Source organism: Canis lupus, chromosome 13, assembly GCF_011100685.1.
Source record: "Canis lupus familiaris isolate Mischka breed German Shepherd chromosome 13, alternate assembly UU_Cfam_GSD_1.0, whole genome shotgun sequence".
Lineage (NCBI taxonomy): Eukaryota > Metazoa > Chordata > Mammalia > Carnivora > Canidae > Canis > Canis lupus.
In genome coordinates this window covers 59,739,700-59,764,333 of record NC_049234.1, presented here as the reverse complement: position 1 = coordinate 59,764,333, position 24,634 = coordinate 59,739,700, and the positions used below count along the sequence as shown (strand labels likewise).

Genomic DNA, 24,634 nt, shown 5'->3' with positions numbered 1-24,634 from the left:
TCTCAAACTCTTCCAAAAAAATAAAAGAAAACAGTTCCAAACTTATGTTATGAGGCCCACATTAACCTGAAACCAAAACCAGACCAAGAACATACATGTAAAGAAAATCACAGGCCAATATCCCTGATAAGCATAGATGCTAAAATCCTCAACAGAATATTAGCAAGCTGAATTTAACAATAAATTAAAATAATGTATTAAAAGAATCACACACCATCATTAAGTGTGGTTTATTCCAGAGGTGGTTCGACATCTGCAAGTCAGCCAATGTAATATACCACCTCAACAAAATTAAAGATGAAAGTCATATGATCATTTCAATAAATGTAAGAAAAAACAACTGAAAAAAGTCAACATCCATATATGATATAAACTCTCAACAAAGAAGGTATAGAGAGAAAACACCTCAACCTAATAAAAGCCATATATGGCAATCTCATAGATAAGATGACATTCCAAAGGTAAAAAGCTGAAAGCTTTCCCTCTAAGATCAGGAGTAAGACAAGGATATCCATTCTTGCCACTTTTATTTAACACAATACTGGCTGGCAATCCTTCCCAGAGCATCAGGCAAGAAAAAATAAAATCAGCCAAATTGGAAAGGAAGAATTAAGACTGTCTCAATTTGCAGGTGACATAATATTATATATAGAAAACTATAAAGACTCCACGAAAAAACAAAAACCAATTACTAGGACTGTGTCATGAGAATGAACCCTTATGGAGAGACCCCAGCTTCCCCACAGGGAGGAGACTGAGGCTGCAGCCTGAGTTAGGACCAGGCCTCTGTGTCTGGCAGAGCCAGTGTGAGATGAAATGGCGATCCTTCCCTGCTGCCCGGACCATCAAGAGTTTTGGCCGGACCTTTGAGTATACACCTTTGAGTACACACTGAGGATACATCTGAGGAGCCAGATGAAAAGCACAGACTATGGCACTGAAATGGATTAGTAAGGAATTTAATGATTTGGCCCATGATCCACCATCAGAATGTTCTGCAGATCCAGTTGGGGATTATATGTTTCATTGGCAAGTAACAATTATGGAACCTAATGACAGCCCATATCAAGGCAGTGTATTCTTTTTGACAATTCCTTTTCCCATAGATTACCCCTTCAAACACCAATGGTTGTATTTACAAGAATTTATTCATCAGGTATTAACAATAATGGTAGCATTTGTCTCAATATTCTAAGATCACAGTGGTCTCCTGCTTTAACTGTTTCTCAAGTTCTTTTATCCATTTGTTCACTGCTATGTGATCCAAACCCAGATGACCCTGTAGTACCAGAAATTGCATGGATCTATAAAACAGAGATAAGTACAACAGAATATCTGAGGAGTGGACTCAGAAGTATGCCATGTCATGCTACCTTAAAGTCAGAATAACCTGCATTATAGCTGGAATAAACTTTAAGTTACTGTTCCTTTTTTTATTTTCTTATCCAGCTGCTCCCTTATCAGACCTCATCTTTTTAAATTTTATTTTGTGTTTACCTCCCTCCATTCATTCACATGCTCATCTGAGAAAACTTAAGTTCTTCCAGCTTTAGACAATAACTGCTTTTAGAAAATGAAGAACAGTTGCCCAAGATTCAGAATTTTTTTTTTAAAAATAGAGCATATTTACTATGTGGCCAAAGTCTTTACTTTAACTTGGTTATGAGACTAAAACCATTCCTCACTGTTCTAACGTGCTGAAGAAATCATCTGGGCGGGGGGGGGAGATGAATGCTTAGTTTTCACATCAAAGGAAGCAGCATTATTCTGGCACCCAAACTTTTTTAAGCCTTCCATTGTTAGAGATTTGAGGTTAACATGATATACTTTATGCTCATAACTGATGTGGCTAGAGAATTGGTATTGTATTTATAGCATCAGTAGAACAGAAAATGTGATATATTTTATGTATGTCAATGAAAGAATGACCTGTCTTGTTCTACAGAGAATGGAAATTGGAAATCAAACACTCTTTGCATTCCAAAATAGGGCTCAAACATTTTGTAATTCTCATTTAAATTGTTAGGAGGCTTGGAGCTATTAATTAATCTATCTTCCAATATACTGTTTAATATAGCACTGAATAAATGATATAAGTTTTTGATGGATGAGTGATCAACTAGTAGCTCTGCTAGTAATTGATTTATTGCTCTTCAATAAAGTTGCATAAACCAAAACAAACAACCACTAGAATAAAGGAAGTCAGTAAAGTTGTAGTATACAAAATCAATATGCAAAAATCAGTTGCATTTCTATACACTAACATCAACTATCAGATGGAGAAGTTAAGCACTTTTTGTAAGCATTGCTGGAGAAGGTAGTAGCCAGCTCTTACTCAAGATCATGGCTGCCCTCATACCTCTGGTGAAGCCCAAGATCATTAAAAAGAGGACCGATCTAAGGTCATTGAAAAGAGGACAAAGACATTCATCCAGCACCAGTCAGACCGGTATGTCAAAATGAAGCACAACTGGCAGAAACACGGGGGCACTGATAATAGGGTGCATAGAAGATTCAAGTGCCAGATCTTGATGACCAACACTAGTTATGGGAGCAACAACAAAGCACTACTGCCCGTGACTTCCAGAAGTTCCTAGTCATGAAGGAGCTTGCAGTGCTGCTGATATACAACAAATCTTACTGTGCAGAGATTGCTCACAATGTCTCCTCCAAGAACCACAAAATCATGGAAAGAGCAGCCCAGCTGGCCATCAGTCCCCAATCCCAATGCCAGGATACACAGTCAAAGGAAGTGAATACACAGTTTATGTGCATGTTGTACTTGTGTTAGTAAAGCCATAAAACTGCAAAAAAAAAAAAAAAAAAAAAAAAAGAGAAAGAGAGAGAGAGAAATTAAGAAAGCAATCCCATCTATAACTACATCAAAAAGAATAAAATACTGGGGTGCCTGGGTGGCTCAGTCAGTAAAGCATCTGAATCTTGATTTTGGCTCAGGTCATGATCTCAGGGTTGTGAGATCAAGCCCTGTGTCAGGCTCTTCCATCAGTGTGGAGTCTGCTTATCCCCGTTGCTTCCCTTGTTTAACACTCACTCTCTCTCTCTCTCTCTCTGAAATAAATAAATAAAAATATTTTTTTAGAAAAAGAGTAAAATACTCAAATACATTTAACTAGGGAGTTGAGAGATCTATAAATTGAAAACTAAAGAGAGAGACTGATGAAAGAAATTGAAGAAGACTCAATTGGAAATATAGTTTATGCTCATGTATTGGGAAAACCAACATTGTTAAAATGTCCACACTACCCAAAGCAATCTGGAGATTCAATGCAATCCTTAAAAAAATAGTATTTTTCACAGAAATAGAACAAACAATCCTAAAATTTGTATGAAACCACAAAAGACCCCAAATAGTGAAAACAATCTTGAAAAACAACTACAAAGCTAGAGGCATCACACTCCCTGATTTGAAATCACATTACAAAGCTATAGGGACCAAAACAGTACAATATGGGCATAAAAACATCGATCAATGGAAGAGAATAGAGGGCCTAGAAATAAACTCGCACATATATGGTCAATTAACTTAAGACAAAAGAGGCAAAAATATGCAGTGAGGAATGGGCACTCTCTTCAATAAGTGTGTGTGTGTGTGTGAATATTATTCAGTCATAAGAAAGAAAAAAATTCTGCCATTTTTGACAACATGAATGGACTTCAAGGGCATGATACTGAGTGAAATAAATCAGAGAAGACAAATACTATGTGATCTCATTTACATGTGAAATCAAAAAAGCTGAGCTCATAACAATGGAGAACAGATTGGTGGTTGCCAGAGCTGGAATTTGGGGGAAATGGGTAAAGGTGGTCAAAAAGTATAAACTTATTTATAACATAAGTAAGACCTGTGGATGTAATGTACAGCATATGGACTATAATTAATGATATTGTATTATTGTATATTTAAAAGCTGTTAAGAGAGTAGATCTTAAAAGTTCCCATTACAAGAAAAAAACTATACCTATATGAGGTGATGATGTTAACTAAACTTACAGTGATCAATTCACAATATATACATATGCCAAATTATTAAGTTATACCTTATAGTGTTATATGCCAATATATTGCAGTAAAACTGGAAAACAAATTTTAAAAACATAGAAACTAAGGGAAAAAAGAGCAAACAAAACCCAAAGCTAGTAGAAGAAAGAAAATAACAAAGATTAGAGCTGAGATACCAAAAAATAGAGAATAACAATAAAGCAAAATAACTGAACCAAAATTTGTTTTTTTCAAAATATCAACAAAATTAAAAAACCGTTAGCTAGAAGGACTCCCAAAAAAAGAGAAGTCTCACATTTCTAAAATAAGAAATGAGATTGGAGATATTACTACCAACCTTAGGCAAATAAAAAGGATAAGAGAATATTAACATAAATTGTATGCCAACAAATGAGGTACCTAGGTGAAATGGACAAATCACTAGAAAGACAAGAACTATGAAATGAACTCAAGTAGAAAGAGAAAATCTGTATAGACCTATAACAACAACAAAAAGAGAGATTGAATTAGTAAAAAAAAAAAAAAAAAACTACCACAAGGAAAAGTCCAGGGCCAGATGGATTCACTGAATGTTTCTACCAAGAATTAAAAGAAAAAGTAATACTTTTTATTTTTTAAGATTTTATGTATTCACGAGAGACGCAGAGAGAGATGCAGAGACGTAGGCAGAGGGAGAAGCAGGGTCCCTGTGGGGAGCCTAGTGTGGGACCCATTCATTCCCAGGACTGGAATCATGCCCTGAGCAGAAGGCGGATGCTCAACCACAGAGCCACCCAGGTGTTCCTTAATATTCTTTTTAAAAATTCTGCAAAAAATACAAGAGGAGAAAACACATTCAACAAAACATGATACTAAGACCAAACAATGACATCACAAGAAAACTACAAACCAATATTCCTTATGAATGTACAACAAAATGCTAACAAACAAAATCCTTAACCATATAAAAAGAATTATACACACACAAAAAAAGTAGAATTAATCCCAGGAATGAAAAGTAGTTGTAATATCTGAAAAATCAATTAATATAATACCACATACAATAGCATAAAAGCCAAAACTGCATGATCATCTCAATAAATGCAAACAAATTTACTGTTAGTTTATGAACTCCAGCATCTTTCCTGATTAGAATACTCAGTAAACTAGGAATAGAAGTGAACTTCCTCAAATGAAAGAAAGCATCTACCAAAAACTCTTGCCAACATCATACTTAATGGTGAAAGATTTAAATATTTTCCTTTCTTAGATAAGAAAAAATAAAAGATAAGGAAAGCCACTCTCCACTTCTGTTCAATGTGTTATGTAGGTCCTTCCTAAGACATTAGAAAAGAATGAGAAGTAAAATGATTCCTAATTTAAAAGGAAGAAATAAAACTATCTCTATTGTCAAATGACATGATCTTACATAGAGAAAATCTAAAGACTGCCACTATTAGATCAAAACACAAATTAAGCAAGTTTTCAGGATACAAGATCAATATATAGAAATCAACTTCATTTGCAATGACCACTCCAAAATGAAATTCAGAAAACAATTCCATTTACAATACAATCAAGAAGAATAAAATACAAATAAAGTTAACAAAAGAAATTCAAAACTCATATTGTTGCACACTCTAAAATATTGTGGAAGGAAATTAAAGAAGATCTAGTTGCTTCCTGATTTCAAAGCCAACTCTCAATCGACAGTACTCAAGAGAGCATGTTACAGGCAAAGAGAGAGACATATAGATCAATGGAAACAAGTTTATAATCCAGAATAAATTCTTCTGGAAAAATTAATTATCCACATGTAAAATAATGAAGTTGGACCCCCCTCACCTCAAACCAGTATATATCTATGAAAAAGATATGTCTACACAAAACTTGTACATTTAATGGCCAAATATCAGAAAAAGAAACACAAATGTTTACCAACTAAAAACAATATGTAGTACATCTATCCTATATAATATTATTTGACAATAAAAAGGAATGAAGCCCTGATTCATGGTACAACAAAGATAAACCTTTAAAATATTTTGCTAATTTAAAGAAGCAGGTCACAACCACATATTGTATGATTTCATTTACATGAAGTGCCTAGAATAGGCAAATCTGTAGAATTATAAATTCATTGTTGCCTATGGCTGGAGGAATGCGAAGTTGGTGAGTAATGGCTAAAGATTATAGGTTTTCTTTATGGAATGATGTAAGTGATATAATATTGATTATTCTCATGGTTGCTCAATTCTGCAAATATACTATGAACCACTGAATTATGCATTTTTTTAACTGGCCAATTGTATGGTAAGTGAATTGCATATCAACAAAGTCTAAGTCTAAAAAAAAACCCAGAAATGTCTGAATATTGATATCCAAGAAATTGTGATTCAGGTGTATAATTATTTCTAATTCTTTTTTCCCAACTTTACTCAGAAATAATTGAAAAATACAATTATATGTGTGCATATATATGTGTGTTTGTGTGTGTGTGTGTATATATATGCAGCATGATAAATTGATATTTATATTGTAGAATAATTACCATGATCAAGGTAATTAACACATTCATCACATCATTAAAGCTGTATGTGTGTGTGTGTGTCTGTGTGAAATGCTTGAATCTACCCTCAGCAACTTTCAACTATACAATATTGTATTATTAACTACCGTCATACACTGCAGATTATATTGACTTACTCTCCCTATACAAAAGTTTACCCTTTGACCTACATTTTTCTATTTTCTCTTCTCCTCAAGCATTTGACAACTACTATTCTATTGTTTCTAAAAAATCTGCTTGTTTTTTTAAAGATTCCACACATAAGTGATATAAACCCTGTCTTTCTCTCACTGACATATTTCCTTTATCATAATGTCCTCCAAATATATCCATGTTGACTTTTGGCAAATGGAAGAATTTTCTTCTTTTTTACGGCCGAATGACATTTCTTTGTATAAGTACCACATTTTCTTCTTTATCTATTCATTTGCCAAAGGACAATTAGGTTGGCTCTATATCTTGACTTTTATGAATAATGCTACAATAAATATGGAGGTTCATACATCTCTTTGAAATGGTGATTTCATTTCATTTTGATATATACCTCCAAGTGAGATTACTCAAACATATGGTATCTTAACATTTAATTTTTTGAGGAACTTGATAGTTTTCTTAAATGGATGTACCAATTTAAATTCCCACCAAAACTATGAGTTCCCTTTTCTCCACATCCTGACTTTTAAATGTCATCTTTTTGAAAATAGCTCTATTAACAAGTGCAAGGTGATACCTCATTGTGGGTTTGATTTGCATTTCCCTGATGGTTCATGATGTTGACCACATTTTCATGTTTCCTGGCAATTCATATCTCTTCTTTGGGAAAATGTCTATTCAGGTCCTTTGCCCATTTTTAATTAGATTATTTGCTTCTTTTGCTATTGATTTGTATGAGTTCTTTAGATATTATGGATATTAATCCCTTATCCAATATATGATTTGCAAGTATTTTCTTCCATTCTGTAGATTGCCTTTTCAATTTTTTTTAGTTTCCTTTGCTGTGTACAAGATCTTTAGTTTGATGTAGACTTCTTTAATTTAGCTTTTGTTGCCTCTGCTTTCAATATCTTATACAAGATCATTGCCAAGACCCAAAAGACCTGAATAGAAATTTCACAGAGGAAGACATAGACATGGCCAACAAGCACATGAAAAAATGCTCCGCGTCACTTGCCATCAGGGGAATACAAATCAAAACCACAATGAGATCCCACCTCATACCAGTGAGAATGGGGCAAATTAACAAGGCAGGAAACAATGTTGGAGAGGATGTGGAGAAAGGGGAACCCTCTTGCACTGTTGGTGGGAATGTGACTGGTGCAGCCACTCTGGAAAACTGTGTGGAGGTTCCTCAGAGTTAAAAATAGACCTGCCCTATGACCCAGCAATTGCACTGCTGGGGATTTACCCCAAAGATACAGATGCAATGAAACGCCGGGACACCTGCACCCTGATGTTTCTAGCAGCAATGGCCACAATAGCCAAGCTGTGGAAGGAGCCTCAGTGTCCATGGAAAGATGAATGGATAAAGAAGCTGTGGTCTATGTATACAATGGAATATTCCTCAGCCATCAGAAATGACAAATACCCACCATTTGCTTCAACGTGGATGGAACTGGAGGGTATTATGCTGAGTAAAGTAAGTCAATCAGAAAAGGAAAAACATTATATGGTCTCATTCATTTGGGGAATATAAAAAATAGTGAAATGGAATAAAGGGGAAAGGAGAGAAAATGAGTGGGAAATATCAGAGAGGGAGATGAACATGAGAGACTCCTAACTCTGGGAAATGAACAAGGGGTAGTGGAAGGGAGATGGGTAGGAGGTTGGGGTGACTGGGTGATGGGCACTTCAGGGGAGCACTTGACGGGATGAGCACTGGGTGTTATGCTATATGTTGGCAAATCGAACTCCAATAAGAAAAATATACAAAAAAATAAATATTAAATTAAATTAAAGATCATTGCCAAGATCGAAGTCAAGAAGTTTTTTCCTGTTTCCCTCCTAGATGTTTTATGGCTTCAGATCTCACATTTAAGCCTTCAATCCACTTTGAGTTAATTTTTGTATAGGGTATAAGGTAGGGATAAAGTTTCACTCTTTTCATGTGTATATCCAGTTTTCTGTGAAAAATGCCATTGAAATTTTGATAATAATTGAATTAGTGGATCGCTTTGGACTGTATAAACATTTTAAACAATATTAGATCTTCCAATTCATGAGCATGGGATATCTTTCCATTTATTTGGGATATCTTCAATTACTGTCACCGATGTCTTACAGTTTTCAGTGTACAGATTTTTCACCTCCTTGGTTACACGTACGTACACCTAAGTATTTTATTCTTTTTGATGCAACTCTAAATAGGATTGCTTTCTTAATTCTCTTTCAGATAGTTCATTGTTAGTGTATAGAAGCTAAACTGGGTTTTATATGTTAATTTTGTATCCTACCGCTTTACTGAATTCATTTATTAGTTGTAACAGTTTTTTGGTGGAGTCTTTAGGGTTTTCTGTATATATCACATCACCTGCAGAGATAATATTACATATTTTCCGGTTTGGATGCCTTTATTTCTTTTTCTTGCCTAATTTGCTCTAACTAGCACTTCCAACATTATATTGAATAAGAGTGGAAAGAGTAGGAATATTTGTCTTTGTTTAATCCTTTTTTCCTTTCTAGGGAAGGGATTTCAAATTTTTATCATTAAGTATGATGCTAACTATGGGATTGCAATATATGGCTTTGATATACTGACCTATGTTCTTTATATAAATAATTTTATGGGAACTTTTATCATGAAAGGATGTTAAATTTTGTCAATTGCTTTTTCTGCACCTATTGAAATAATTATGACTTTTACTCTTCCTTCTGTTAGTGTGACGTATCACATTAATTTGTTGAATCATCCTTAATTCAAGAGATAATTTCCACTTGACTATGGTGTAAGATCCTCTTAAAGGTCTTTGAATTTGGTTGCTAGCATTTTGTTGAGGATTTTTGCATCTATGATCATCAGAGATACTGGTCTATCATTTTGTTTTCTTATAGAGACCTTATTGAGCTTCAGTATCAAGATAATGCTGGCTTTATAAAATGAGTTTGGAAGCTATCTCTCCTCTTTTGTTTTTTGGAAGAGTTTGAGAAGGTCTGGTAAAAATATTTTTAAGTCTTTGACAGAATTCACCCAGAAATAATCTGGTCCTGGGCTTTTCTTGGAAGATTTTTATTAGCAATTCAATTTTTCTAATTATTGGTCTGTTCAGGTTTTATGTTGCTTCATAATTCAGTTATAGTTAGTTGTATGTTTCTAGAAAATTACCATTTCTTCTAAGTTATCTGATTTGTTGGTATATAATTGTTTAAAGTAGGTTTTTTTTTTGTTTTGTTTTGTTTTATTTATGATAGTCACAGAGAGAGAGAGAGAGAGAGGCAGAGACACAGGCAGAGGGAGAAGCAGGCTCCATGCACTGGAAGCCCGACGTGGGATTCGATCCCGGGTCTCCAGGATCGCGCCCTGGGCCAAAGGCAGGCGCCAAACCGCTGCGCCACCCAGGGATCCCTAAAGTAGGTTTTTATGATCCTTTGTATTTCTGTAGTATCAGTTGTAATGTCTCCTTTTCTTTACAATTTTATCCTCTTTTTGCTGAAGATTTGTCGATTTTATCTTTTCAAACACCAGCTCTACTTTTATTGATTTTGTATTGTTTTTCTGGTCTCTATTTCATTTATTTTGCTCTGATCTTTGGTATTTTCGTCAACTAACTTTGGGCTTAGTTTCTTCTTTTTAATTCCTGCAGGTATAAAGTTAGGTTATTTGAGCTTTTTTTCTTACTATAGGCATTTATTGATATAAATTAGCCTCTTAGTGTTGTTTTTGCATTATCCCATAAGTTTTATGGGTTTTTTTACGATTTATTTATTTATTCGAAGGAGGACGGAGAGGCAGAGGAAGAGAACATTCAAGTAAACTCCCTGCTGAGCACAGAGCCCATTGCAGGAATCAGTCTCATGACCCATGAGATCATGACCTGAGCTGAAACAAAGAGTCAGCCACTTAATCAACAGAGCCACCTAGGCTCCCAGCATTTTATGTTTTTATTTTCATTTATTTGAAGATATTTTTTATTTTCCTTTTCTTCTTCAACCCATTGTTGTTCTGGGGTGTGCTGTTTAATTTGCACTTATTGGTGAATTTTCCAGTTTTTTCTCCTTTTATTGATTTCTTATTTCATACCATTGTGTTTGCAAAAGATAATGGTTTGATTTGAATCTTCTTAAATCTGCTAAGACTTGTTTTGTGACCTATCACATGATCTATCCTGGAGAATATTCCACATGTGTTTGAGAGGAATGTATATTTCCTGTTGGATGGTTATGTTCGGTATATGTCTGTTAGTTCCATTTGTTCTAAAGTATAGTTCTAAAGTATAGTATAGTATAGTCCATAATTCCCTTTTTGACTTTATGCCTGGATGATTTCTGTGGTTATAGGTTGGCTACCAAAATCCCTCATTATTATTGCATTGCTCTCTATTTTTCCCTTCATATTATGGTTGTTCAATATATTAAGTGCTCCAATACTATGCTACTGGGGCTGCCCGTATTAGAGTACTTTGAGTATGATTATATATTTACTTTTACCAGTCAATTGTATGTTTTCAAATGTTTTCATGTCACTAATTAGTGTGCTTTCATTTCAGCTTGAAGAGCTCCCTTTAGCATTTCTTCTTAGAGAGGTATAGTGGTAATAAAATCCCTCAGCTTTTGTTTGTCATGGGAAGTCTTTATCTCATTTCTGAAAGACAAGTTTTTGGGTAAAGCATTCTTGGTGAGCAGTTTTCTTCTTTGAACACTTTGACTATATCACTACTCTCTTCTGGTCTGCTAATGGTCTTATGAGGTTCCCTTTTTCTCTTGCTGTTTTACAAAATGATCTCTGTCTTTAATTTTTGAGAGCTTTCTTATAAGGTTTTCAATGAAGACCTACCTCTTTGTGTTAAATCTGCTTGAGGATATTTGAACTTCATGTACTTGAATGGCCATATATTTTCCCAGATTTGGGAAATTTTCAGCCATTATTCCTTCAAATAAATTTTCTGTCCATCTCTCTCTCTTCTTCTGGGATTCTCATAATGTGAATATTGCTTCCTTGGTAGTGCCTACAATTCACATAAGCTTTCTTCACTAATTTTCTTTCTTTTTTTTTTAAGATTATTTTTTATTGAAGTTTGATTTGCCAACATATAACACCCAGTGCCCATCCCATCAAGTGCCTTCCTCAGTGCCCATCACCCAGTTGTCCCATCCCACTGCCCGCCTCCCCTTCCACTACATCTTTGTTGGTTTCTCAGAGTTAGGAGTCTCTCATGTTTTGTCACCCTCTCAAATTTTTCCCACTCAGTTTCCCTCTTTTCCTTTATAAACCCTTTCACTATATCTTATATTCCCCGTATGCATAAATCATATGATGATTGTCCTTCTCTGATTGACTCAGCATAACCTCCAGTTCTAACCACGTTGAAGCAAATGGTGGGTATTTGTCATTTCTAATGGATGAGTAATATTCCATTGGATAGATGATAGATAGATAGATAGATAGATAGATAGATAGATAGATAGATATTGTTATAGATATTGTTATCTCTTTATCTATATATACACCATATCTTCTTTATCCATTCATCTTTCAATGGACACCGAGGCTCCTTCAACAATTTGGCTATTGTGGACATTGCTGTAATAACCACTGGGGTGCAGGTGTCCTGCCATTTCACTGCATCTGTATCTTTGGGGTAAGTCCCCAGCAGTGCAATTGCTGGGTCCTAGGGCAGGTCTATTTTTAACTCTTTGAGGAACCTCCATACAGTTTTCCAGAGTGACTGCACCAATTCACATTCCCACCAACAGTGCAAGAGGGTTCCCTTTTCTCCGCATCCTCTCCAACATTTGTGGTTTCCTGCCTTGTTAATTTTACCCATATTCACTGGTGTGAGGTGGTATCTCATTGTGGTTTTGATTTGTATTTCCCTGATGGCAAGTGATGCGGAGCATTTTTTCATGTGCTTGTTGGCCATGTCTGTGTCTTCCTCTGTGAGATTTCTGTTCATGTCTTTTGCCCATTTCATGATTGGATTGTTTGTTTCTTGGGTGTTGAGTTTAATAAGTTCTTTATTGATCTTGTACACTAGCCTTTTGCCTGATATGTCATTTGGGTTAGCTTGTGTTTTTTAGTTTCTTCCAAATTTAGTTTTGTTAACTGTTTCTTTTGCTGTGCAGAAGCTTTTTATTCTGATTAAGTCCCAATAGTTCATTTTTGCTTTTGTTTCCCTTGCCTTCATAAATGTATCTTGCAAGAAGGTACATACTGTGGCCAAGTTCAAAAAGGGTGTTGCCTGTGTTCTCCTCTAGGATTTTGATTAATTCTTGTCTCACATTTAGATCTTTCATCAATTTTGAGTTTATCTTTGTGTATGGTGTAAGAAAATGGTCTATGGATTCTTTCCTGCTTTGTCAAATATTAGTTGACCATAGAGTTGAGGGTCCACTTCTGGGTTCTCTGTTCTGTTCCATTGATCTATGTGTCTGTTTTTGTGCCAGTACCACACTGTCTTGATGATTACAGCTTTGTAGTACAGCTTGAAATCTGGCATTGTGATGCCCCTGACTTTGGTTTTCTTCTTCAATAAAGACCCCTGGCCATTCGGGGTCTTTTCTGATTCCACACAAATCTTAAGATGATTTGTTCCAACTCTCTAAAGAAAGTCCACGATAGGGATTGCACTGAACATGTACATTGCCCTGGGTAGCATAGACATTTTCACAATATTAATTCTGCCAATCCATGAGCATGGAATATTTTTCCATCTCGTTGTGTCTTCCTCAATTTCTTTCAGAAGTGTTCTGTAGTTTTCAGGGTATAGATCCTTTACCTCTTTGATTAGGTTTATTCCTAGGTACCTTATGCTTTTGGGTGCAATTGTAAATGGGATTGACTCCTTAATTTCTCTTTCTTAAGTCTCATTGTTACTGTGTAAAAATGCCACTGACTTCTGGGCATTGATTTTGTATCCTGTCACACTGCCGAATTGCTGTATGAGTTCTAGCAATCTTGGGGTGGAGGCTTTTGGGTTTCTATGTACAGTATCATGTCATCTGTGAAGAGGGAGAGTTTGACTTCCTCTTTGCCAATTTGAATGCCTTTAATGTCTTTTTGTTGTCTCATTGCTGAGGCTAGGACTTCTAGGACTATGCTGAATAGCAGTGGTGAGAGTGGACATCCCTGTCGTGTTCCTGATCTTAGGGGAAAGGCTTCCAGTGTTTCCCCATTGAGAATGATACTTGCTGTAGGCTTTTCATTAATGGCTTTTAAAATATTGAGGGATGTTCCCTCTATCCCTACGCTTTGAAGAGTTTTGATCAGGAATGGATGCTATATTTTGTTGACATATAGCTGCTCATAAAACGTTTTTAAAATATTGTATTTCCTTGGTATTGGTTGTGATCTCTCCTCTTTCATTCGTGATTTTATTGCATCTTTTCTTTTTAATAAGGCTGGCTAGGGGTTTATCTATCTTATTAATTCTTTCAAAGAACCAACTCCTGGTTTTGTTGACCTGTTCTACAGTTCTTCTGGTCTCTATTTCATTAAGTTCTGCTCCAAACTTTATTATCACCCTTCTGCCTGGTGTAGGTTTTACTTGCTGTTCTCCAGTTCCTTTAGGTGCAAGGTTAGCTTGTGTATTTGAGTTTTTTCCGATTTTTTGAGGGAGGCTTGTATTACGATGTATTTCCCTCTTAGGACGACTTTTGCTATATCCCAAAGATTTTGAATGGATGTATCTTCATTTTTATTAGTTTCCATGAATCTTTTTAATTTTTCTCTAATTTCCTGGTTGACTCATTCATCTTTTAGTAGGATGCTTTTTAACCTCCATGTTTTTGAGTTTCTTCCAAATTTCTTCTTGTGATTGAGTTCTAGTTTCAAAGCACTGTGATCTGAAAATATGTAGGGGGCAATCCCAATCTTTTGGTATCAGTTGAGACCGGATTTGTGACCCCGTACGTGGTCTATTCTGGAGAAAGTTCCATGTACACTCTTCACTACTTTTCATTCTTATTTTCTTTTTTCTCCTCTGACTAGATAATATCCAGACATCTGTCTTCATAGATTATTTTTTCTGTTTGATTGTGCCTGATATTGAAGCTCTCTATTGCTTTTCATTGTATTCATTGTGTTCTTCAGTTCCAGAATTTTTTTTTATGATTTCTACTGCATTGTTCAACTTCTCATTCTGTTTATGCAGTTTTCCTGATTTCATTGAATCATTTATTTGTGTTCTCTTAAATCTCACTGAGGTTCCTTAAAATAATGATGTTGTTGTATTTTCTTTAAGATTTTATTTATTTATTCATGAGAGACACACAGAGAGAAGCAGAGACAGAAGCAGAGGAAGAAGCGGGCTCCCTACAGGGAGCCCAATGGGGGACTCAATCCTGGGACTCCAGGATCACACCCTGAGCTGAAGGCAGATGCTCAACCACTGAGCCACCCTGGCGTCCCTGTTTTTATCCCCTAATAATTTTTTCAGATCTCCATTTCTCTGAGATTACTGAAAAACTGTGTTCCTTTGGTGGTGTCATGTGTCCTTTTTCATCTTTCTGATGGTTTGTATTGATATCTGTGCATTAGAGGTTGCAGTCACTTTCTCAGCATTTTTGGAGTTTTTTTGGGAAAGACTTTCACCTGAAGGTTGCTGCAAAGCCACTGGATGTGTAGAGTGTAGTATCTTTGTTCCTGGGAATACACAGTGATATAGCCTTTGTGCAGCTCAATCAGCATAAGCCAAATCCGCAGACTGCAGGAGGTTCTATGGCCAAGACTAGAGAGGCCTTGCAGGTGGCAGTAGCAGGTAGGGGGTATTGAGGTCACTAAAGGTGAAGTCTGCTGGGTACACGGTAGATAGTTCTAACCAAAGAAATCCCTCTTAGCACCACGTCTGGTGCACTGGCACTCAGAATGGCAGCAGGGCTGAGGTACTGGGATCAGGCTCATGCAAAAATACTACCTTGCTCTGGCCATGGCATGTAAGTACATTTGCTGTCACAGTGGTGCCAGTCAGAGGTGCAAGCATCTGCAGATTTCCTGTGGAACTGGGTTCTGTGTCTGGGGTTTGCCTCAGTGACTTGGGCCCAGGAGGGCAGCAGGGGTATGGTAGTAGCACAAGCCCTTAGATGACAGGGTTCAGCAGTGGCCTGCACCCAGGTAGACAGGATACACTTAGCAGCCCAGCCTGAGGATAGTAGATCAAATTTCCAACTCTGGTGCCAGAAAGAGTCCTAGAGCAGCAGCAGCACATATCCATTAATAGCCCATTAAAGCCATATGTCAAGACCAAGGGGGTGAGTTGCAGAGAAGCACCAGCATGGCCCTAGTAATGGTAGTTCAAAGTCCTGAGTTAGGACTCAGGGGTGAAGCTCAGAGTAGCAGCAGTGGCCCCAGCAATAAAGGGTTGAAACCATGAGTTAGGACCCAGGGACAGGGTATAGAGCAGCAAAATATACCCTTTGACTGCAAATTGTTTAAGCTATCTATAACTTTCAGAAGATTCAAAAACTGAGACAAGATTAGTGAAAGTTCTATGTTATCTAACCTCATTTTTGAAAGATTTCCTCATTTAATTTTGAAAACAACTCAATAGGAAGGGGAAAAATAGGAGGAAGAGAGGGATGAGAAGGATAAATATCAGAAGGATAAATATTATAATAATAACTAATAGTAGCTGTTGTTAAGTTGCAAAAACAAGATTTGAATCCATGTCAGTGATTGTTAAGAATATATAAAGAAGTGGTTTCTCCAAACTACTTATTTTTCCATTAATTAAGTTCTCAGAAAATTTTTGTACCATTTTTAAAGAATTAAGACATTTGGCAAAACACATCAAGAATCTTAAAAATGCTTTATAGGCTTTGACTTCATAATATACTCATTAAAACATACAGAAAAAATAATCAAGATGTGCAAAACCTATTTGGGGTAATTATTCATAAAAGTAAACACTGGAAGTAATCTAAATATCCAAAATTATGTAATTATTAAACAACTTATATTTGTGTATATCACACCATTATAATAGGTTTAATCAAAGAATGCTTAATTACACTAAATTAGCTGTAATATGCGATTTAGTTGAAAATGGGCAAAATGATAAATAGATCACAATTTTCTTGTAGGGTAAAAAAGAATACAAATTAGGATTGAAATTTTCAAAACATGTCATAAGGTAGATTTAATTACAGGAATAAAGTTTAGAATGAAAACATACAAGTTTTTGCATAATGTCCTAGAAATCCATCCAGGTGGTCACAAATGGTACTTAGGCTGTTTCCATTGGTTGTTGGGAATAATATTTCAACAAATATGGTAGTGCATAGATCTGGTCAATATCCTGTTTTTCTTTCTTTTCACCCAGAAGTGGCATTGCTGGATTATATGGTAGATCTATTTTTAATTTTTGAGGAATCTCCATATTGTTTATCATTAGTGACTGATCCAATTTACAGTCTCATGTACAGGGTACAAGGATACCCTTTTTTCTCCACATTCTCGCCAATACTTATCACTTCCTGATATAGCTATTCTAATAGGCATGAGGTGATAGCTCATTGTGATTTAGATTCATATTAGCCTGATGATTAGTGCTGCTGAGCATCTTTTCATGCACCCGTTGGCCACTTTGATGTCTTTGGAAAAATGTCTATTTAGTTCCTCTGCCCATTTTTTAATCAGATTTTTTTATAATTGAGTTGCACAAGTTCCTTATATATTTTTGATATTAATTCCCTTATCCATTATATGGTTTTCAAAAATCGTCTCCCATTCTACACGTTGCTTTTTCATTTTGTTGCTGTGTGAAAGCTATTAAGTTTGATGTAGTCCCACTTGTCATTTTGTCATTTGTGGTTTTAATCTCATGTCCAAAAAAAAAAAATCACTGTCAAGGCCAATGTCAAGGAGATTCTTCCCTATGTTTTCTTTTAGGAATGTTATGGTGTCAGATCTCATGTTTAAGTCTCTGATATATTTGGGTTAATTTTTGTGAGTGGTGTAATATAAGCATCAAATTTAATTTTTCTGCATTAATACGCTGTTTTCCTAATACCATTCACCGAAGAGATCATCCTTTCCCCATTGGGTGTTCTTGTTCCCTTGCTGAATATTAGTTGACAGTATATACAGTTTGATTCTGGACTCTTGTATTTTTTTTTAAGGTTTATTTATTTGAGGGAGAGTGAGCATGCATGTACATGCACATGAGTAGGGGAGGGGCAGAGGGATAGAGAATCCTCCAGCAGACTCCTTGCTGAGCGTGGAGCTCAACACAGGGCTTGACCCCAGGACCCCGAGATCATGACTTGAGCCAAAATCAAGAGCCGGCCACTTAACTGACTGAGCCACCCAGGTGCCCCTGGACTCTTGTATTCTGTTCTACTGGTCTATGTGTCTATTTTTATGCAGGTTCCATACTATTTTATTTACTATAGCGTTGTAATGCAGTTTGAAATCAGGGAGTGTGATGACTTTGGCTTTGTTCTTTCTGAGGGTTGCTTTGCCTATTTGTAGTCTTTTGTGGTTGCATGTCAGTTTTAGGACTGTTTGTTCTACTTCTTTGAAGAAGGTCATTGACTTTTTTTTTTTTTTTTTTTTTTTTGAGAGAGAGAGAGCATGAGTGGGGGGAAGAGGAGGAGAGAGAGGGAAAGGCTGGTAAGCAGGCTCCATGCTCAGCACAGAGCCCAACTTGGGGCTCCATTTCATAACCCTGAGATCATGACCTGAGCCAAAATCAAGAATCAAGACCCTTAACCAACTGAGCCACCCTGGTGCCCCTGTCATTGACATTTTGATAGGGACTTTTTTCCAGTTGGATGCCTTTTATTTCTTGTCTAGTTGCTCTAGTTAGAACTTGTAGCACTATACTGAATACGAGTATCAAGAGTAGCATACTTATCTTCCTGATCTTAGAGGAAATGCTTTCAAATTTTCACAATAAAATGTCAATTATCGGTTTGCCATATATAACCTTTATTGTGCTGAGGTGTGTTCCTTCTATATCTAGTACTTTAAGGTTTTTTTTTTATTTTTATTTTTTATTTATTTATGATAGTCACAGAGAGAGAGAGGAGAGAGAGAGAGAGAGAGACAGAGAGAGACAGAGACATAGGCAGAGGGAGAAGCAGGCTCCATGCACCGGGAGCCCGACGTGGGACTCGATCCCGTGTCTCCAGGATCACGCCCTGGGCCAGAGGCAGGCACCAAACCGCTGCGCCACCCAGGGATCCCCGTTAAGGTTTTTTTTAATGAAAAGATACTATATTCTGTTGAATCCTTTTTTGCCTCTATTGAGAAGATCATGTTATTTTTATCTTTCATTCTATTAATGTGATGTATCACTATTACTGATTTCCAAGTTGAACTATTTTCTCATCCCAGGAAAACTCCCACTCGGTTATGGTGTGTAATCTTTTTAATATGGTCTTAAATTCAGTTTGCTAATACTCTGTTGAGAATTTTTGTATCTATATTCATCAAGGATATTGATTTCTTTCTTGTGTCCTTATTTGGCTTTAGTATCAAGTAATGCTGGCCTCAGAGAATAATTTTGGAAGTGTTCCCTCCTCTTCAAGTTTTTGGAAGAATTTGAGAAGGACTGGAATTAATTTTTCTTTATATGTTTGGTAGAATTCACCAGTGAAGCTGTCTGTTCTTGGGGAATTTCTGTGTTGGGAAGCTTTTGATTACTGATCCAATCTCTTTACTCATTATCAGTCTGTTCAGGTTTCTGTTTCTTCATTATTCAGTGTTGGTCTGTTCTGTTTTTCTAGGACTTTATCTATTTGTTCTCGGTTATCTAACTTGTTGGCATATAATTGTTCATAGTAGTCTCTTATGATCCTATGCACTTCCGTATTATCAATTATAATGTCTCCTCTCTCATTTCTAATTTGGTTTGGAGTCTTTTTTCTTGGTCTATCTAAAGGTTTGTCAATTTTGTTTATCCTTTCAAAAGGAGAGAAAAATGAATACTATACGATCACTTGTATGTGGAATCTAAATAGGCCAAACTCATAAAAACAGAATGGTTATGATAGTTATCAGGGGCTAACCACCCTGGCAAGTGGGGAAATAGGAAAGATACTGTTCAAGGGTGCAAACTTGCAACTAGCAGTAATAAGTCTTAGAGAACTGATGCACAGTGTAGTGAATACAAAAATAATGTATTATAATCCCCCCACTTGCTAAGAGACTAGATCTTAATTATCCTACCACAAAAAAAAAGGAAATAATTATGAGACATGATAGAGGTGCTATAATTACAATGGCAATCATACTACAATATATAAATGTATCAAGTCAACATGTTGTGTACCTTAAGTTGCACGTTATATATATTTCAATTTTTAAAAAATAAAGCATACAAATTTTAAACCAGGCATATTCCCAGATAGCATGAGTGAATCTTATTTCCTTTTTTGCAATTTTTTATATTTTTGCAAATTATCTTGCAATAAGCTTATTTTCATAAGAATGTCAGGGAATGAGAGCAACTAGTTCATATCAGTGACTAATCTGCAGAGAATATATTACTATAATACTGTAGGGAACCATCTTCCACAGCATGGATGAAGAAGTTTTAGGCTAATGAAACAAAACACTGAAAATAGGTCATCTTAACTGTTGCCACAGGTCACTGGAATCACACACACTACCAGGATGCACTATATGAGACACAGGAAAGTTCAGTATCTTCATATTAAAATTAATGCCATCAGGGTGGAACTATTCTTTTGAAGAATGCTCTACAGTATATAGTCTACTAGACCACTGAGGTTTAAAACTGTTTCCTTTCTCTGTAAAAATGATTTTGAAAAGAGGTTTTATGACAACGATTAGGATGATCAAGTATGTATAGTTTTTATAATGGAAAACTAGATCATTATGTTCGAGGGAGGGGGGAGGGAGGGAGGGAAGAAGATAGGTAGGTAGTTAGGTTGGCTTTGACTGAATACCCAGGAAACTGTTGCTCCTCTACATTTTTCTTCCCCTTTGGTAGGAAAGTACACTGAATTATTCTAGCATAGAAAGTAATAATTTTTTTTTAATTGGCATGGATCAGGGACAAGACAGAATGATTCTGAAACAATTCCAGGCAAACATATCTTCAGCAGGAGTTTTATATACTTCGAACTGAGCTACTCAGGAGGGTGACCACATCTCTGCTTAAGAAAACCCTGCTGTACCTCTCCCACTGTGGTGCAAGTGCTCCCCAGGGCACTCATTGTGGTGATGACCAGGGCCCCACCCTCACTGCCAGTTACACAGAGCACATCCTAATGAGACATCAATTTTACAATATGATTTCAGGGCAAAAGGGCATCATATGTAAACAAACTCAGTAATATTGTCACTCAAATATGCAACTACACAAGTATATCTCTGGGTTATAAAGAAGACTTGTAGGATGATTTCACAGAAATTCCAAAGTACAATATCACCCTCCTCAATGTCAGCAGTTAGTAATTTATGGAGAGCGTTTGGGAAATTTTGACAAAGTTTAAGTAAGGAATAAAGGACTCTAGGGCTGAGATAATGATAAAGTTACTTTAATCATAAGTAACCTTTTCTTAGTGCTCATAAGTCAGGGAAATGAAATACTAATGACTAAAATAATTCTCCAGAAAATCTGCCTAGAATAAACACAAATGATTTAGTAGAACTGTAACAATAAAGAATTAAAGGTAAGTTAAGATCTTGCTGTGTGGCCTGCTTCCAAGAATCTACATATATTGTCTATTATTGTCTAAAGGTATCTATCTCCCCCTCACTATTGTACACAGGTTCTATTTCATTTCTTGCTTACACACACACTCATTTGTACAAATATAGATAATAAATTGACCTCGTGCACATATCTCTTTCTCAAGAACCTGAGGACTTAGGTCTGTTAAAAAACAGCCATTACTGAGAACAGTAAAGAGTTGCCTGAAAAGGTTAAAACAGAATTACCACATGATCCCTCCACCCCATTCCACTTCTGGGTATATATCCAAAATAACTGAAATCGGGATACAGAAGGGATATTTGCAGACTCATGCTCACAATAGCATATTAACAAGTGCCAAGAAGCCAAAGCAACCCAAGAGGCCACCAACAGTTAATAAACAAAATGCGGTATATACAAACAATGGAATATTAGTCTTTAAAAGGAAAGAAATTCAACACGTCACAACATGGAAGAAGCTGTTGTGAGTGAAATGAGTCAGTCACAAAAAGATAAATACTATACAATTCAACTTACAAGAGGTTTCTAGACTTGTCAAACTTATAGAAACAGAAAGTAGAATGATAACTGCCTAGCGCTGGGGAAAAGGAAAATAGAGAATTCTTTTAATAAGCATAGGCTTCTAGTTTTAGAAGATAAAAAAGTTCTGAAGATTGATTGCACAATGAATATATTTCCATTACTGAACTGTATACTTACGTACAAGATGGTAACATTTATATATATTATACAATTTTCCATTTTAAAAACACAGATGCTACTTTAATTCCTGACTATATTTGATTTTCTCAATTTGTTTATAGTAATCCTCTCGATAGCGTTTGCTTTGCTGTTCCTCTTTCATGATAGAACAAATTCTTTCTTCAAAAGGAACAGAAGAGTTTGCCCAGAGTTCTGGACAAAATGGTATTGTGGTTTTTACTCCGGGGTCAGTGGTCGGTCCTTAACGGGACAGAACAAAGAGCTAATGTGATTGCATCAGCCCTTGCCCAGATTCCACAAAAGGTAGAGAAAGCACCTTTTGTGAACAACTACTTAATGAGTCCAACTCTGTGACAAAGTTTTGATTACAAACAATTCCTACAAGAAAGGTAAACTATACAATTTATCTCAATATCAGGGGTTTTGGGGGGAGTAGGGGTGGGGATTTATTTACTCATGAGACACACAGAGAGAAAGGCAGGCTACCCAGAGGGAGCCTGATGAGGGACTAGATCCTGGATCCTGTGATCATGCCCTGAGCTGAAGCCAGATGCTCAACCGCTAAGCCACCCAGGTGCCCCTCAGATATCAGTTTGAAAACCTAAACATGGGGATCCCTGGGGGGCTCAGCAGTTTAGCGCCTGCCTTTGGCCCAGGGCGCGATCCTGGAGTCTCAGGATCGAGTCCCACGTCGGGCTCCCTGCATGAGCCTGCTTCTCCCTCTGCCTGTGTCTCTGCCTCTCTCTCTCTATCATGAATAAATAAATAAAACCTTTAAAAAAAAAAAAAAAACCTAAACATACACAGCAGATGCTAAAGTAGTACAGAGGGTGTCTTTTATTGACCATAACTTTGACATTAAACCGTGATATATATCCTTAGATATACATATATAAAGGGGGTAGTATGAAATTTTGGTATGATAGTGGTATTGTGAGCAGGTACAAAAATCACCGAATTTTGCCTTGTCATTTGCTCCTTTTCAATGAAGGATTCCTGAAGGCACTGTACACACTATAGATGTTATCAGAAAAAAGTTAAACTTTAACAGTAGCTGTACCAGCACAATATTAAGCAATATTGATAAAAATCTGAATGTGTCATGCAGTTTTTGCACTTCCCATGTAATCCTGGCCTCTTTTATTTTCCCTAAACTTTGGATATGCCCATTCAGTGTCTTTTCAGGGTGCTATTCAGAAAAGGATGGCCAGAGCTCACCAAACTGTGTCCAGGTGCCCAAGCCAGCCACAGTGATTTATAAAAAGAAAAATTGGTCCGCTCCAGTTGGCCGGGCCCTACCAAAGTCTGAGATAGGAAGATAAAAATAAAGGGTGGAGATGGGTCCTGTCCTAAGGAGAACCCTATGCATTATAAAATCTGGCTTCAAATGGACTCTGCTTCTAATCAATCAGATTAACTACTACTGATTCAAGAAGGGAATAAAGGGAGTCAAGCAGAAGGAAGAAAAGCATTCAGATGCCTCCTCCATAAAATGTATTGGTTTTACTAATATATAAAATATCTTTTTCCTGTCTGATAGCATCTTCACCTAATCACCGATGTTAATTTTTTGCTGAAAATCGGAAGTTACTTAACATTTACGTAACAAAAGAAGTTAAACACTAATAAATCATAATCCTGTTTATGCAGATTGCTTGGGAATTCCAAAGTTGGCACTTTATTTTGGTACTGGCATATAAATAAGTTATATTAATCAGTACTGTCAATGCTTTATGCCTTATTTTTGAAGTGTTAAAAGCTGAATAAATTTTAGCATTCCGATTCTGGAATTTTTTCCAACAGCCACATTGTTATTTATGAATTACCAACAAACTCTTTCTAAATCAAAAGAATTCCCAAACCTAGCAATAGTGATACTATTCTGGGTTCATGTCAAAAATTATCAACTGAAATTTTTCTTGGAGGTAGTGTTTAACAATTTATAATCTAAGAGATACTTACTAAGCAAAATTATCAATAAATTATAAGGAAACACAAATATTTCTCACAAGCAACTGATTGCATAGATTAGCCTTTTGAACATCAAAAGATGTAAATCTTCAATGTCAGAACTTGAGAAACAAGTAGATATAAGTAAATTCCCTTCTATAAGTCAAAAAGAAATAGAGGTTAATAATAAGTTTATAAAATAAGAGCTAGTATATACAGCAAAACAAATGTGTAGATTAATTTGCCACTGTTTTCTGCTCTACAATCATGACTGCCTAATAATTTCTTTAATGTTTGAATTTGTCATCTATGCCACTGTGATTTGTCTATGCCATGATGTGTGAAATGCCATGACTTTATTCTATACCTGACTGAACACGAAAAACATGTACACGTTATATAAGCATTTCTATTACATCAGTGTTTTATTGGTTCTCATTACCTAAAAGCTCCTGTCTTCATTTCCTCATCTGTCATATGCAAGGCATTTAATTAGATATCTTTAAATCTCTCTAGAATTCTAACATGCTGTAACTTTGAAGTTCAACTCATAGAATAAGTATTTTCTTTACCTAAC

The 24,634-nt window shown here is 36.0% G+C and overlaps 1 protein-coding gene and 1 pseudogene across 1 annotated transcript in view; both read left to right on the top strand.

Annotated features, from left to right (window-relative positions):
* The first annotated feature begins 931 nt into the window (after positions 1-931).
* LOC100688888 lies at positions 932-1,479 on the top strand (annotated as a pseudogene).
* An 864-nt stretch (positions 1,480-2,343) lies between these two features.
* LOC480777 (UDP-glucuronosyltransferase 2A1) overlaps positions 2,344-24,634 on the top strand; it is a 28,766-nt gene continuing 6,475 nt past the window's right edge. Inside the window, 3 exon segments of the mRNA XM_038555084.1 lie at positions 2,344-2,449; positions 22,255-22,349; positions 22,351-22,410. Coding sequence (XP_038411012.1) covers positions 2,344-2,449; positions 22,255-22,349; positions 22,351-22,410 — 261 coding nt within the window.